The 16,259-nt window shown below is 33.1% G+C and overlaps 1 protein-coding gene across 1 annotated transcript in view; it reads left to right on the top strand.

Moving 5' to 3' along the window:
- CSMD3 (CUB and Sushi multiple domains 3) overlaps positions 1–16,259 on the top strand; it is a 558,931-nt gene that overhangs the window by 393,354 nt on the left and 149,318 nt on the right. The window contains exon 31 of the mRNA XM_051611448.1: positions 2,112–2,306. Coding sequence (XP_051467408.1) covers positions 2,112–2,306 — 195 coding nt within the window. The remainder of the gene's footprint in view (positions 1–2,111; positions 2,307–16,259) is intronic.

The raw sequence follows: 16,259 nt of genomic DNA, 5'->3' as shown, positions 1-16,259 counted from the left end.
ATGGATTTCTTATAATAAATTCAAGAATGGTGATCTCACCATATCAGTTGTGTAGCAGTACAAATAAATGAATATCAATTCAGTAAGAATAGTAAAAAAAAAATGTTCTCTTGCTATTGTTAAAATGGCAATGATGTCAATTTGAGATTTTGGACTTGAAAGAATTTTCAATTTGTCCTAAGGTCTGCCAAGCTTCTCAAATGGCAGTGTGGTTGGCTTACATAATATTTATTAGTATCTATATAGTATCTTACAGATTTTCTAGTATAGTATATCTTTTAACTTCAGATTGTGCACTCAAATTTTTAATAAGAATGCTGAAAAAGTTTTGTATTTTTTTTGTTCTGTGTGGTGTTTTTTTTTTTTTGTTTGGTTGGTTTTTTTTGTAATGTCAAACTGTATTCTGAAGCTGCATCATTCAGAACAGGAGACAGATGTTACAGGTACCAGGCTGTAACTACCTAAGTGAATCAACTTGGATGCCAACTACCAGTTCTTAATAATTGACTGTGTGACATAACTATTGCTTGTTAATGTAGTGTTTTTCGTATCAGGAGCATGTTTTGTAGATTAGATGTGCAAATCCTAACAAAACTTTGAAAACATTTGGAGATCTTCACAATATTTTGGAAGATGTGACATTTAAATTAGGGGAGAGCTTTGTAGAGTAGGGATAATGGTTGGACTCAATGATCCCAAAGGTCTTTTCCAACCTGAATAGTTCTATGATTCTATGAAATTTCAAGATACTTATTCCATGTTTCTATATTCAAATATAAATGTACTTTTATGGTTTTGCAATGTAATTATTTCTCTCCTCTCAGAAATATTGTAACGTAAAAATGGCGTTAGAGATTGAAACCAATAACCTACTTAGTTCATTAGCTTTTCTCTAGTAGTGACAGTAGCTATTATGTGGCTAAACTATATAAAAGTCAAATACTTAATAATTTCTCCCTATTATCTGTAACTTTGGCTTAGATACTTCCAGAATCATATAAAGTGTCTGTGTATTTAAAGCTCTCAAAAATCCTTCCAGGAATTTCAAAGCTCAGATAGTCTTTTTCGTAACTATGCCTACCTGTAGCAGTAAGTTCCACAGTGCAAACGCACTTGGTAAAAATCTGCTTTGATGTATTAGAAAGTTGGCACCGATCTTGCAGAAAATGAATGTGTTCCCTGTTGAGCTTCATCACAAAACCCTTAAAAGATAAAGAAGAAAATCTGAAATGTCTATCTTCTGCTTGATAAAATACATTACTCCAAACTCAGTCCTGCACAGCACAAAGTAATCTGCTTCATTCCAGCTTCTACCAGTTCCTAATGCATTTACTTCTTTTTCTGTAATAAAAAAGTTGCCCCAAAATATTTACCTTTTCATCCCTCCTGCATAGTAATGTTGTTAATTAGAAGTGCTGAGTGGTTATTTTTATGCTGTTTAATCTTGTTTATTAAACACAGATATTCACATGGTAAAGGGTGGGGTAGCAAAGATAAGAGCAGATGCATGTGCTTGCGTGTATTTCAATTTTTTTAAACAAATAGTTTTTTATAAATAACAAAAACAGGAGATAAATATAAGGAATATTTTCATGCTTTGTGCTCCAGTGAGGAAAAGAAACCTATATGAAAATATATCAGTATGTCAAATGCACAGATATAGATAATCATGTGGGGTTTATTAACTTCAAAGAAATTACTGTTTGCATAAGTTTTATTTTGAAGCAACCTACTTATACGGTGTCTTCAACTTACCTGTTTTCAGACAACAGATGTTAAAACTAGAATGTGTCTTGTAGACACATAGATCTAACTTCTTCTAACTAACTACATCACTGGTCAAGTCAACTCTGGAAAAAACATTTGCATAAAGGAGGTCTATAGAAATTAAGCAGCAAAAATATAGGAGACGTGGTTTTGGTCATTAGATAATAATTTGTACAGTCTTTAAAATGAAGGAGAAAGAAAATTTGATCTAGAATGGAAGGATTCTTAAAAAAAGGAACATTGTGTGTCTACAGGGTGCTCAAAAACCTTAAGAGAACTTCAGAAAATATTTGTAATGTTTTAGTTTATATTCAGAATTACGTTTACATTTTTTTCCTCTATAGCAAAGCTTCGTGAGTCTTGCTTTGATCCTGGAAATATAATGAATGGAACAAGACTTGGAATGGATTATAAACTGGGGTCAACTGTCACATATTACTGCGATGCAGGTTATGTCCTTCAAGGATATTCTACACTAACATGTATCATGGGAGATGATGGAAGACCTGGATGGAACAGAGCCCTTCCCAGTTGTCATGGTAAGAGCAGTTTTTCATCTATTACAGTTGCTGGTTTTATTATTATTATTGCTTTGTCATATGGAAGAAGCAGGTACAAAATTAGAAGAAGTAATTTTAAAAAAACTTCTCTTTTAAAACAAAGCCTTTTGTGAACAGAGAATCACTGTGGTTGGAAAGGGCCTCTGAGATCACTGAGTCCAACCATCAACACAAAAAATCCCAACAACCAAAACCAAAACCACCACACAACAAACCACCAAAAAACACCCACAAAGCTCCCCACAACCTCAGCCACTAGAGTATTCACTAAAGTGCTGCATGTACGTGTTCCTTGAATACCTCCAAGGATGGTGACTCCCTGGGCAGGCTGTTCGAGTCCTGACCACTCTTTCAGTGTAGAAATTCTTCCTAATGTCCACTCTAAACCTCCCCTGCCGCAACTTCAGGCCATTTCCTCTGGTCCTATCATTATCCGCTTGGGAGAGGAGTTCAACATCCGCCTCCCTACAGCCTCCTTCCAGGTAGTTGTAGAGGGCGATGAGGCCCTATTTAAAGATGACAAGCCCCACAATTCTTTTGGATATGATGTCACAGAGTAGGCTCCATAAAAATGCCTTAGTTCTACAATTTTCACTTGTTTTGTTTATATTGCTTTTTCCTCAAGTTCAGAGTCAACAAAGGTTTGTACATATGTTGTTATAATATTATGTTGTTATATGTTATTATAGTGTATTTTTACCATGTAATCAGTGTTTTCCACTTTTGCAAGACTTAGCTCAAGAAAAACAGAGCATTTACATACCTGTGAGAAAGACAGTATCAGTTGATTAGCTTTCAATTACATGGAGCTGGCAGAAACACGGAGAGCTGAATTTTGCCTCTTGACCATCAGTGTCATCTATGTAAAAAAATTTACTTAGTAGAGAATATTCTGCCAGTTGTATTTTTGAACTCTATTTAAACTGACAGTGTTATCGTGAAATATGGTATACAATACACCTCAGTATGTTTGTATTGTTTTCATTATCTTATTTTTTTTTAAGAAAAAGAATGGAGAACCTGAACTCTCATTATACCTGTAATATTTTGATCTACTATTTTAGGTATGAAGTAAAATAAGATTTAAAAAAGGTGCCTGTGATTCTCTCTAAACTTTATTTTTTAATATCAATTTAGAGCCTGGGTTTTTCTGTTTAATTTCTGTGTTAAATATAGTTCTATAGAGGGAGCGAGGCATCTCAGAATATGGAAAACAAATATTACAAATTAATATTCTCATTTTGCTGATGTTTGGAGCTAAGTAGGTCAGAGGAGAGGAAGCGAGAACTTTCAGCACTTCAGATGGCTCTCTGCACTCAAGGAGCATGCTTTAAAATGTGTCGAATTGGTCTTGGAAAGGGTATAAATCAAAGAGCACAGAAAAGCTTTTTCTCCTGTAAGAGAATTTGTATCAATAACATTTGATCATTTCCATGAAGAAAATTATTAGATAAATAACTTAGATAGCATGAGGGTGGAACTGATACAGGGGTCCAAAGTCAGTCCCTATTAAGTAAAAACTGTTCTTGTTGCAATTAATATGGGTATTTTCACTGAATAGTAGATTCTCAATAGAGGAGGATATAGTACCATCTCTGTATCCATTCTGAATAACTTGACACAATTTAAGGCATACTCCTGAGAGGTGATAGATGAGTTTGAATGACCTGTATAGAGAAAGGAGTTATGGATCTTACTTGTTCTCAAGTCTAGCCATTTAGATAAAATGTGGGCAAAATTAAGTTCTTTATTCAGAATAAATAAATAAATAAATATGAAAGCCATGGCCCTATTATATTGAAAGGGTAACCATTTGTGATGGGTTTAAGCCATCTCTGAAAATGTCTGGTACATCAAGCCCCATAGGAAATCTTTATTGAGGAACACTGATGTTCTGGTTCTGGACTGAACCAGCTCAGTCTGTCAAATCTTACTTTTATGGCAATAGGCAAAACTGGAAAATAGGAGTGTCTACAGACCCTGAAAGTCAATAACTGTTTATTTTGGAGCTAGATAAAAGCTGAGCAGAGGCTTTCAGGATCACAGAGGACTATTTTTCCAAAATCTGCTCAGTGCATAAAGCTCATGTTTTTGCAATTGTACCTTTAATGCACCAAATACTTTTTATGACCTAGTCCTATGTGCATTGGGCATGACTTGCATTTGGTTGAAATAATAATTTATAATGACCCTGAGTCTCTAATAAGTGTGGGAAGGGAACCAAATGATTGGCTTAATTCTTTTATGAACATGTGCAAAATTTATCCAGAGTAATATGAAGGTATTTGGCATTTCATGGTGGATGTTAAAAACAGGATGTAATTAACGTATCAGATGCAATAATGCTGTGACAGAGATTAATGGCTTATCTTAGCTTTACCAATTATAGTTAATTTAAAATTCTGATAGCAAACAGCAGAATAAGAAAAAACCCTGTAGGTGGAAATTACATTTATGACTAAGTGTAAAAACATTGTTTCTTCCAGAAAAAAATAATTTATTGGTCACTGAAAAATATTGCTGTGTTTCATTATAGTCTGTTGTTTAAGCTTGGAAAATACTTGAATCCTGGGTTCAAAAGATCTTAATCTAAAGATGTATCTAACAATCTCATGTATGTCATGAACTGCTTTGTTTTTATTAGCTTTTTTTTTTTTTTTTTTAGAAGAAAACATTAGTATCCAGAATATGCATATAGTTGTCTTTTGTTTAAAAGATAAAATAAAAATAGTCCTTGGATTGCTCAGAGAGCAAGTCCATGCTATGATATTTCAAAACATCAGAAACATTATTACAACAAGAAATCCTAATTGCCAGTCTTAGGTACACAATTACATTCTATAGCCGTGGTGGTTTAGAGATTAAGGAGCATGCTAAAAAACAGATGCCATATGCATTATGAGGTAGGACATGTCCACTCCTTTCTCATATGACCCAGGGGATAATTCCCAAAGAAATGTCCTGAAAACTGAACTGTCAGAAGGAATACCTGTTCTTTGTCTTGGCTCTGACAGTAGCTCTTGGTCTAATTTGCAGTCATTCATATTTTTCTGTATGACTTTTTTGTTTCTTTCTATCTATGTTACTTTGCCACAGCTATTTGAGTTTTATATCTGAAAATGTTTAGGATGAAATACTGCACAGAAAAGCTTAATATTACTAGTTATTATTTTGTCATATATTAAATGTTGACAGCTTATTCATCAATAATTCAATGTTGATTACTTAATCAAAGGCTTTATAGGTCACATTTTATGCACTTTCTACATAGTGTATCTATGATTCTAAAGTTGCATACTGGTGTGGTCTTTTGAAACCCTGACTTTAGTCAGATTGAGTACTATTACAAATTGAGAGAAAAATATGAAAACAATAATTTTAACCATTATTGACTATATTATAAAGAATTGAGAATGCTCTTGTCATAGGCAAACATGTCTAGAAGAAGATTAACAGCCTTGAGGCTGAAATACTCTCATGCATGGTTTTTACTTAGGACAGGTAGATAAAGAGAAGGTTGAATTTCTAAGCAGTCTCATTTACATTTCTTAAAAATGCTGGAGTATGTTAAAAAAATAATCAGCTAGAACTGGCATGGGATTATCTATTTTATACATGAAAGAATCAAGACTTTTTTCATGTTTATATTATTTTGGATATAGAATTATTTTTATCAAAGCAGTTGGACCTTTCATTGTCATTTTTGTCTCATTCTGCATTTTCAGAGTTCATGTGGAATATTCCCATACCCTGAAGTATCATATATAAGCAATTAAAAAGAAGATTTTGAAGGGCACAAAGCAGTTGTTAGAAGACTAACATTCATCAAATTCCATCTGTGCTATTCAATATTTTCATCTTTATTTAAAAAAAAAAACAAACACAAAAAACCCCAACAAACCAAAACCTAAACAAAATTTATTTCTAGGCAAAACTGCTTATTTTTAATAGAACATATCAAATGCATATCTAAAATGTGTCTGAGATCAGGGTCAGACATTGTTACAGGGATGCTGTAAATGGATAGTGGTAGCTGTGTTTTGGGTTGGCTACAGTTACTGCTCATTAATTATATTTTGCTTAAAACTCCTAAGTGTAAGTCCTTTAATTCATTTCATTAATTTAACATGCCAGGCTGATTCTCGCTTTTGTATTTTTCTGCAAGAGGCTTTTTCCTCAGTGTGATTATTAGCTTTAAAACAATATATCCATGGCAGAAAATTAAGTCTTCAGTAATCATATTGTCTTCATACTTTGAAGGTGGCTGAATGAGATAGTAGAAGTGGAGTTAAAGCGAGGATACAAACCCAGGATGATTTATAATCTCTAATGAGGAATTCCTGCAAAACCTGAAATGAATTCTCAGAAGTCTGATGTCTGTCTTTCTCATGTCAGTTAGGGCCTTGTCCAGAAACTCTGAGGATTAAATGAATTTAAATGGTTGGAATTTATGATATAAAGAGTGGAACAAAGGCGTTGAGAGAGTTACTGTGCATTGGAATGCAGAGACCACCCTTAGTCAGCATTCTATTAAGGTTGTAAAAGTACTAAAGCTTTAAAACATGTGGAAGAGGTGGCATAGGTGAGGAATTCTCTTGAATTACAACTAACAAATTATATTACAGAGCGAAATCCATTATTTGCTATGGGCATGTGAACAAATTGTGCCACCTGCTCTTGTATTTTCCATATTGAGGGTTTGATCTGACTAGATTTCTTCCCTATCTTCAGGAACCTTTCTTAAATAAGCATTCATGCACGGTATAACTGTTATTTTTCTCATATTATTCACTTTTATCATGTACTGCCATACTTGAAGAACATCTTTGAGTAGGTAAAGAATTCGACTTCATGACGTTGGCGCCATAAAACATGACAAGACTGATGATTTTATTTTCAAACTACTCAATGGTTCCATTCAATCTTTAGAAATAAAATCTGTAAAACCAGTCAAGCTGGGGGGAAGCCATAACCCCTTGGAGTGACTGTGTTTATGATACTTCTTCATGTGTTCATTACACTGTGAATGTGTTTATGATGCTGTGCAATGTCACCAGTTACTCCTTTAACTCTACATAACTTTGTGTTTAATGTAGTGAAAAACTAAATGACAAATGAGGCAAGATGAAGTGTGTAGAGAGGGAAAATTCATCCTTTAAAATAATAAAAAATTGTATCTATTATTAGAGATTGTAGTATAGCATACTTTATTAAACTATTGCCAATAATTAAGTTATGTTAATAAAAGTACTGTGACAGTAAATAATAAACTGATGTGGTATTTATGTTTTTAAAAATTTAAACTTAAGGCTGAGAAATCTAACATTGAAACATTAGTCAGTGACAGAATTAGGGCTGTCATGCAGGTGAGGGTATGTTTGGAACATCTTCAACAGTGATCTTGTATGCTATTGTGGTTCGGAGGGGGCATCAGTCGTTTTGTTTTGATCCAGTGATGATAAAGAGTTGTTTATGTTTGAAGTCACTGTGAAGGGCCACTATTTAATCTTCTTCAAAGTTTTAAAGTGTGTAAGGAATAAGTCATGCAATTGCAGAAGTTGTAGCTAGTGAAGCTGAATGCCACTGTGAATGAGACTGTGTTTTTCTGTTTTTTATAGTTGCAAAGTAATGTTCAGTTTAGCCACTTCAATGAAGTGGCATGCTTCACTTAAAATTGTGATTTGTTGGCTACTTACTAGGCATTTCTCATTTTCTTTTTGCCCAGAATAACAGATCTGTTTTACAGAATCATTGCCATGAACCAAGTGCTTATAACTAGAACTGAAGTCAACTAGGATTGTTTTGAGTATGTCAAATACTACTCCAATGCTACCTACTCTGAAAAGTTAGTTTTTAATAGTGAGACTTGAAAAGGCAATTGGAGGAATTCTGAAGACATTATAAAGGATTTTACTTTATTGTGACTGAAATAGCTTCTTTGTACTAAAATTTTGTTCCCAAGCCTTTACTGCCTGTTTTTATACAAATATATGCCCATTGCCTTACCAGTTTTAGGTTTCCTCACAGTGTAGTCAGTGGAGAGAGATATGAATCTTAAAAGGTTACCAAAGGGGATCCAAAGAGCTTGTTAAGAAGGTATATTTTTTTCCATTTGCATCTGGACTGCATGAACAGGATTTACTGTACTTCATGCACAGAAGTGTGTGACTTAGAGTAGAAGCACAGAGTATACTAGATTCAGTGAAATATCTGAATACACTGTGTGGAAACAATACTGCCCTCATCATAAATAATTTATTCCTAATATCTAGTGTAAATCTAAGCTCTTTCATTTCAAAGCCATGGCCCCTGTTCCTATCACTAGACATCATCTAGTCCACACCCCCCACACCCCTCATCCCCACAAAGCAGTATTGCCTAGAGCACATTACACAGGATTCCATCCAGGCAGGTGTTGCCTTTAACTTTGAAAGATTATTCTCTTAAATCTGTTCTTCTTTTCGTATCAGAGAAAGTTTGAAAATATTACTGCAATGAACTATAAAGGTTAATAATTCTAGAAAGCTCTGAAAGCAAAAATAGAAACAGACACATATATATACCCACACAGAGCATTACTTTGAGTGTCTGACCTTTAATCTGTACATTTGAAATTCATAGTATGGCTCTGCAATGTCCATTGAATAATAAGTGTTGTGTGTAATTATTCCAGGCTTTCATTTAAGAAGTACTAATGTAATATAATGGTAAATAAAGCTTAAGAAATGAAGAATAGTAGTAAGTTACAATGATTTCATTAACATAATCTGCTGGAGAATCCTAATTTCCAAGGTATTTAAGGTATTAGTTAAGTAGAGTGCAGCATAAAGCCACGTGTTTCATCTTCTGTTGAACTAAATCTGCTGCCGATTTTTAGAAGCAGAGTTTAATTAATTAAGGAAAGGTTAGAAAGGAGAAATAGTATCAGCTATGTAAACTTTCAGGTTTTTAGCCTTATTTTTTTTTTTTTTTTTATATTCCTTACTATTAAAAATTATGTGAAATTGAGCATGTGTATCCAAGGCATAATTTTAAATAGGTCTGCTTAGACACAGCCATTAGTTTGAAGAAACCTCATGAAAAATCAAGGAAAATGTAATAGGGAACTGTAGTATTATTGAGAATAGCATAGAAATGATAAAATATGTATAGTAACTGACATACAGTTTGTAATTTATTTGGCAACAAAGCAGATAGAAAGGACAGATGAAATGCAGAATAAAGTGTGTTTTTATTTAGAATATATTAAAAATTAGATTTGTTTGTTTGCTTAAGTATGGAACTTTACCAGTAGAAGACTGAAAATATTCCTTAAAAAAAGTTTATTCCATCATGTATTTTGATGTTTAGAGAAAAACAGCTCTTAGCACTAGTAAATAGAAGCTTGTTTCCCTATTAAGTGTTAACATCATTGGTACATATTTTTCTTTAAAGATTTTTTAGAACAGACAAATTGTATTCTGTTCTTAAAAAGAAAATAACTCCCTATCATTTATTCACACAGATAGGCAAATATTTATTTTCCAAAGACTGCAAGACACTGAAGTAGGATAGGATTATGTAGTATCTGTCAGTAATCAAAGTAAATCAATTAATTAATAGCTGGAATTAAAGAAACTAATCCAGTCATCTGCACTGGCTATTATACCTGATAAATGTGCATGTATCTAACGTAGCCTCAGGCAACAGCCTGAAGGTGCTTACTCTTGTCTAATCAGACTTCAGTAACTACTTAACTGGAAGAAGATTTTTATGTGGAATGTTTTGGTGGTTACATGTATAAGTCTCATATTTTCATTCTTTACATAAGTTTTGTCATCTTCAAAAATATAAGAACTTGCAATTAAGAGACTGCATTGTTTTAAAATGGAGTTAAGTTCTCTTTTTCTTCTTGACTGGGCTACATACAGCAGTTAGCTAACCTACTAGGGGAATGCTAAAATGATAAGCTTAAGAGGATAGCTGCCTCTTTTAGGGTCTCATGTTTCTTGATGGTTCACTAAGAAGCTACATGCATAGCAGCTTTTTTTTTTTTTTTTTTTTTTTTTTAATCTCATAATCTCTTAAAAGAACAGTATATTCCACAAAAACAAAACAGAAGAAATCAAAACAACCACCACCACCAACAAAAAAACCCACCCTTACTTTTAGTGTTTAGGTATTCACTAGAACCTTTTTATTCTATATTTATTTTGTATATTCTGAAGGGTAGCTGTATGCTGACAGAAGTTAATATAATTAACCAAAATTCCCGTTTTTGTAGTCCAGCTACTGCAGAAGTGTAATGAATTTAAAAGGTAATATTTTCTTAACTATTTTGCTGCACTTCATTTTATGTTTTTCTACTGACTAGTTACTGACTAAATTGTTTGTTTAAAGCTTGACTTATGTCATATACCAGAAAACACACTGGTTTTATTCATGGGTGAATTTTCAATAGATATATTCAGACATTAAGCTATATTTAGAGTTACAGTTGAGAGCACATATAAGTAACTGAAGGTCAGAGAACATTGCAGGGTATTTTAATTATCCCCAGTTCAAATATTAGTGATTCAGTTAACGACTTTTTATTTCAACATTAAGATAAAAGTATCAAATGGTTGCAGAAACAGCTGGCCTAAAGCAGAGCAGATTTTCTCAATGACAGTAAATGTGACCATAATGTGTATCCAGAGTGTCTATGATGTGCTCAGATTAGACACCTTGGAGGGAAGGGAAAAGAAAGAACTTAAATATTTTACTTTATGTGAGGGACTATATCAAAGTGGTAAGGCTCATTGAAATGAATTTGAAGACAACAGCAAAAAGATAAGTATTTACTGGTGACCTGGAAATCATGCAGAAATACCATCCTAAGAGTGTCATCAATCAGAAGCAGAATGTAAAAGGATCACCCAAAGAGGTGGTGAAACAACAGAGTCAGGGAATCTAATAGGAATTAAAGTATCTATTCCAGGTGAACGAAATCATGTTCAAAAGAGGGTAGTAGAAAATGTGGCCAGGAGGATTTTGAGAAACAACTGTAGAACATGTGAACCTATTCTAGCCACTAATACACTTTTTCAAAGATGAGAAATATAGGAAACTTACTAAGTTCAAGGTCAAAACTACATTCAAGGACAATGCCATTGCAGAAAAATTACATAACATTACCTTACATTATGATACATTAGACTATGTTACATTATCTCAATTATCAGAGAGGTCCTACATTAGATCCTTTCCTTTGGCTTTAAGGAACTCTGTCAAAATGGAAGCACTTATAGAAGACAGATTAAAGAAAATCAATAAACAGAACCATAATCATGGGACAGTTGTTTGTGTGGAGTTCTGAAAGAGCCTAGATTTAAGTATTGGAAGTAAAAATGTTTACCTTTAGGTTATGTTAGACTTCCCATCAAATTGATGGAAGGTGATGAACATGTCAAAAACCTTGCATGATGAGCAGTTAGCCAATTTCCATAGTCAAACATTGGTAGACATTTTAAAAAAGACAGAACTAGGATATGTGTGGTTAAACATGTTGAGTAAAAATCTATCTAAGTTTTGAAAAGGAATGTGGAGCTCAACAGGAAGCATGAGAGCCCAAGAAGCAGATGAATGACTTTACCAGCAGTTGTTAACCTGTCACTGAATTTTTAAACACTTTTAACATAGTTCTACCCAAAAAAATTAATAATGTTTCTTAAGGGGTTAATATGTTAATATACAATGTTAATATAATGCGTTAAGGTTAATATCTGATTACAAGGTAAGAGTTGAAATTTGTTGGTGTAATTATGTTATTTTAAAATAAATTAATTAATTAAATTACAATCAAGGAAGGCTACCGCAAGGATCCCGCACAAGTTTGTGTTGGGAATTGTGCCATTTAATGCAACTTCACATGGAACTGGGATGACAAAGTTATAGATATCACAAAATTATACTATGTAATCAAATCTAGAGTCAAATGGACCAAGATTAATCCTCAGTGCTGTGTGCATCAGTTTCACTTTTGTTATGTGCAGGATCAATGCTTAAAGGAGAAACAACCCTAAGCATAGGCATGTGTCGATAGACAATTGGCTTTTAGGAGTTAGGTAAAAGGACTAGTTCTTCTCAGATTAGTAAAATCCCAGCAATATCCTATTTAAAGATTTTTTTTTTTTTTTCCTCGTATCATAAAGCATCCAAGTACATGAGACATATTCTGATGAGTTGGTATTACCACCCACACACACACAAAAAAGTAACATGAACACAGTGCTTGCTTCTTGCCTTCAGATATAGAAGAGTTTATTTGTTGGTTAAGCCACAACAGCAGCAAGTAAGATTCTCTGGATTGCTGATCACTAGAGAATTCCAGTGATAAAAGTGATAACTGTGAAGGTCTTTCAGATACACAAATATGAGCAGCATTGCTTTGTTTTTGCCTTATGGCATCCCTAGGGATTAAGACCTTCCTCAAATAACATAATTCAAAGACTATTAAAAATCCTAGCAAAAATTAGATGCTATGATACCTGTTCTTCAGAGAGTAGATACTTGGGTTTTGTACATCAGGTCAATACTTGATTTTAACAGATTTTTGAAAAATAATTGTAATTAAATATTTAATTTTGGACATTTTAACTTCTATAGACTACTCCTGGGCATGTTAAGAACTGAAGGCTTTCAAAATATGCACAAACTGTTAAGTTGTTTCAATGTATTCTAAACAGGATAGTGACTTTCTAAATTTTACTTAATGTGGGTAAAATACATATTCTTCCACATTTCAGTATAGCAACTCAACTGAATTTAAAATGATGTTGTAGTTATCCAGCTAAAACCTACAGTCTCTAGTCATGACAAAAAATATCTTTAATGACTGTTTTTCTTATACTAACAAAAATTACCAAATATTATCTTTATCCTAATTCAATAAGAAATAACTCCTTTCTAAACGTTTAAACCACTTCTAACCAGTACAGTTTATGGAAAATCATATGTAACAAATTAAATTTATATTTAAAAGACAAGGAGTCAAAAGGAAGATTAAGTAAAAGAAGGTAACCACTGGTTGAAATGTTTTAAGATGTCCTGACATGCCACACTCAGTATTATACATATTACTGGTATTATCAGAGTAATGTTGCTGAAATGGTATTTCTTTTGCATGTAGAATTCCTTCCACCAGGTATAGTAAAAGAAGACTAGATTAGATTGGTGAGTTTTGTGGATTTTTCCTTTTATTTTTGGCAAAAAAGATGGCAAGGAAAGCTGAGATTAAGTAGATTGCAGTGACTGGTTAATTTATCATTACTTGTCAGAGCTCAGATTTAAAGTTAAATTAATTAACTGTTGGTGTAGTTTCCTTTCAAACTGGCAACGCACACAAACATTCAAAATACTGGAAATCACTTGGAATCCAAGTGATTGTCAATCACTTGGAAAAGTAAGGAATAATGGAGTTTCATTCTAATATTGTTATAATATCTTGAAATGTCTCCCTTAAGCATTGCCAGCATAAAGGAAATGGAGTGTTCCCCTTTCTCATGCTACAATCAATTAAAATGGCATGATATAGATACATACCCAATTATAAAAAGGTGAAGTACTGTCTCTTGTCTGCTTGGATGTACTTAACACATTATGACAGATATTTATATGCCTGCCTTGTTCTTCCAGGAATCACAAAAAAATTCAATAACTTGCCAAAAGTAGTTACAAGAATATCTAAATTTAAATGATTTTATTAAAACTGTTGGCAGTTATGTCTCATCCTGTAATTTATGGATTAAGAGAAAAATTAATTTCTCTAATCTTTATCTCAATCTACAACAACTCCAAAAAGTGGTCAGTGTGCCCATGATCTCATTCCTCTTTTGGAGAAAATGAAACCAATTATTTCAAAATTTCCTGCTAGATCAAAATAGATCCCTCTTTATTTTTTTCTTTTTCCTGTGTCTTTTTTTACACCCCAAAAGCATGATGTGAAGTTTCTCTTCAGACTTTACTGAACTTGAATGGAGCAGAAATATTATCTTCCATGTCTAATGCATTAAAGCTTTGCTTAGAGGTGTCTTTGTCTACAGTAATGTTGTATAGAAACACAATTAATTGTTAGATGCTAAGGTTTTTTTTCTTCAATATCTAGCTAATTGCTTTGGATTTAGCATTTCTACATTTGCTGTTTGTTTTTTTTTTTTAATTAGCTACAATTTATCTGATTTGTGTTTAGGTGGTTTTTTTGTTTGTTTTGTTTTTAATTTCTTTGTTTGTTTCTTTATTTCACCGTTCCTGCATTTTCTGTTAAGGAATTAGGACCTGCTTTGATAAGTGCCTGAATTCCTAAGGGGATTTTGCCATCTCCCACTGGTTTCTGTTTTAAAGAACCGCTTTCAAATACTATTACCATACATTGACCTGAGCTTCTCTTTCTTTTTTTAAATCAGCTTTGATTGCTGTAATTAAACTGTACCATGAAGAGATGACAGCATGAAAAGCTTCGGTATTCTTAATCACATTCACATTTGCAGCCTGATACACAGTAACAGTACCTGTAATTTGGAAATTCAGGAGAAATTTGTGCACCATTTTAATCTTTTAAGATATCCTTTGTATGATTTTTGAAATTTATTTTATTTCCTGGTGGCGATATATCAGTTATCAAATTGTTTTCTTGTCTCTTTCTTGTGTATTAGTCTTAACCACTACAAGAAATCATTACAACTGAAAAACTGGTCATTTGGATTAAAAAGGATAAATAGAATTACATTGTATTGTATCAGACTAGGAAAAGCAGCAATCCGTTATTTACTAAATCAAATTTTATAGACAAAGATCATGTCTTCAAAAAAAAAAAAAACAACAAAAAGCCTAATTTAGACCAAGTAAATATTAGATACCTCTCATGACTACTCTGTCTTCATCTGGGTTTTGAAACGGTGGCCCATTATGTAAAAAGTGTGTATCCCATTAGCAGATCTTCAAGGCATGTTTTTCCTCCTTTTGCAGAGTTGATTCTTTTTTATTCTATTTCTAGCTGTATAATCAAATTTATCTGTGTGACATAAAGGCATATTGTGCCATTCATTTTTAAGAAGTATTCCCCATTGATTCCATTGAGGAATACTGCTTTAAAATAGATGGTGCAATATGGTTCTTTCTTTTGCTTAAACTGGAAAGGCATGATGAAGAACATGGGAGAAGTAAGCACGGGGGCTTTTATGTTTTGCTGGAGCTATAGGAAATTTTATTTTATAGCAGGAGTTGAATGTAAATTACAGATATCTGTGGTTTTCCTGTGTGATTTTGCCTCTCTGTGGTGATAATCTAAATTTCTTTTACAACTAGCATATGCTAAAATGTGAAAAAAGGTGTCACTGCTGTTGGTAATGCATTTTATATTGTATTCTCTATTTACTAGTGCATTGCCATAATGAGGTAAAACTTAGTTCTTTGACAAAGATGCATGAATACTAATTATCAAGATGTGTAATCTTCCAGATAAAAATTATTACCAATTTAAGATACGGAGTTTATGATACTTCATTGTTGTTATGATAGGGCTTTTATAAGGGCTGCAGAGAGTGCCTTTTTACAAGGCAAGATACCATTACAGTACATTCAGTGCACAGAAAAAAAGAACTTTTTGGCATTAATGCTTAATAATGTTTCAAGGAAACTGGGAGCAATGCATCAACATGCTGGTTCTTATCTCATTTTTAGCACAGCCAAGTACCTTTATCTGCTATTCGTATTCCACTGATGATCCTGAAGAGCAGGACAAGAACAGCATACTGAGCAGTGTTTTTATATGTCAGAGAATAAAGTAAAGCAGAAATTAATACAGAAAGTGATACAGCCTTTCAGAGTCTCATTTGCTGCTTATTTTGTGTTAAATACAATTTACATTTGTAGGCTTGATGAGTTTGTTTTTACTGTAGGTAGACCTTTCAAGGC

This window comes from Apus apus, chromosome 2 (assembly GCF_020740795.1).
Source record: "Apus apus isolate bApuApu2 chromosome 2, bApuApu2.pri.cur, whole genome shotgun sequence".
Classification (NCBI taxonomy): Eukaryota; Metazoa; Chordata; class Aves; order Apodiformes; family Apodidae; genus Apus; species Apus apus.
The sequence above is the reverse complement of the archived record's forward strand: the minus strand, read 5'-3'. Positions and strand labels throughout refer to the sequence as shown.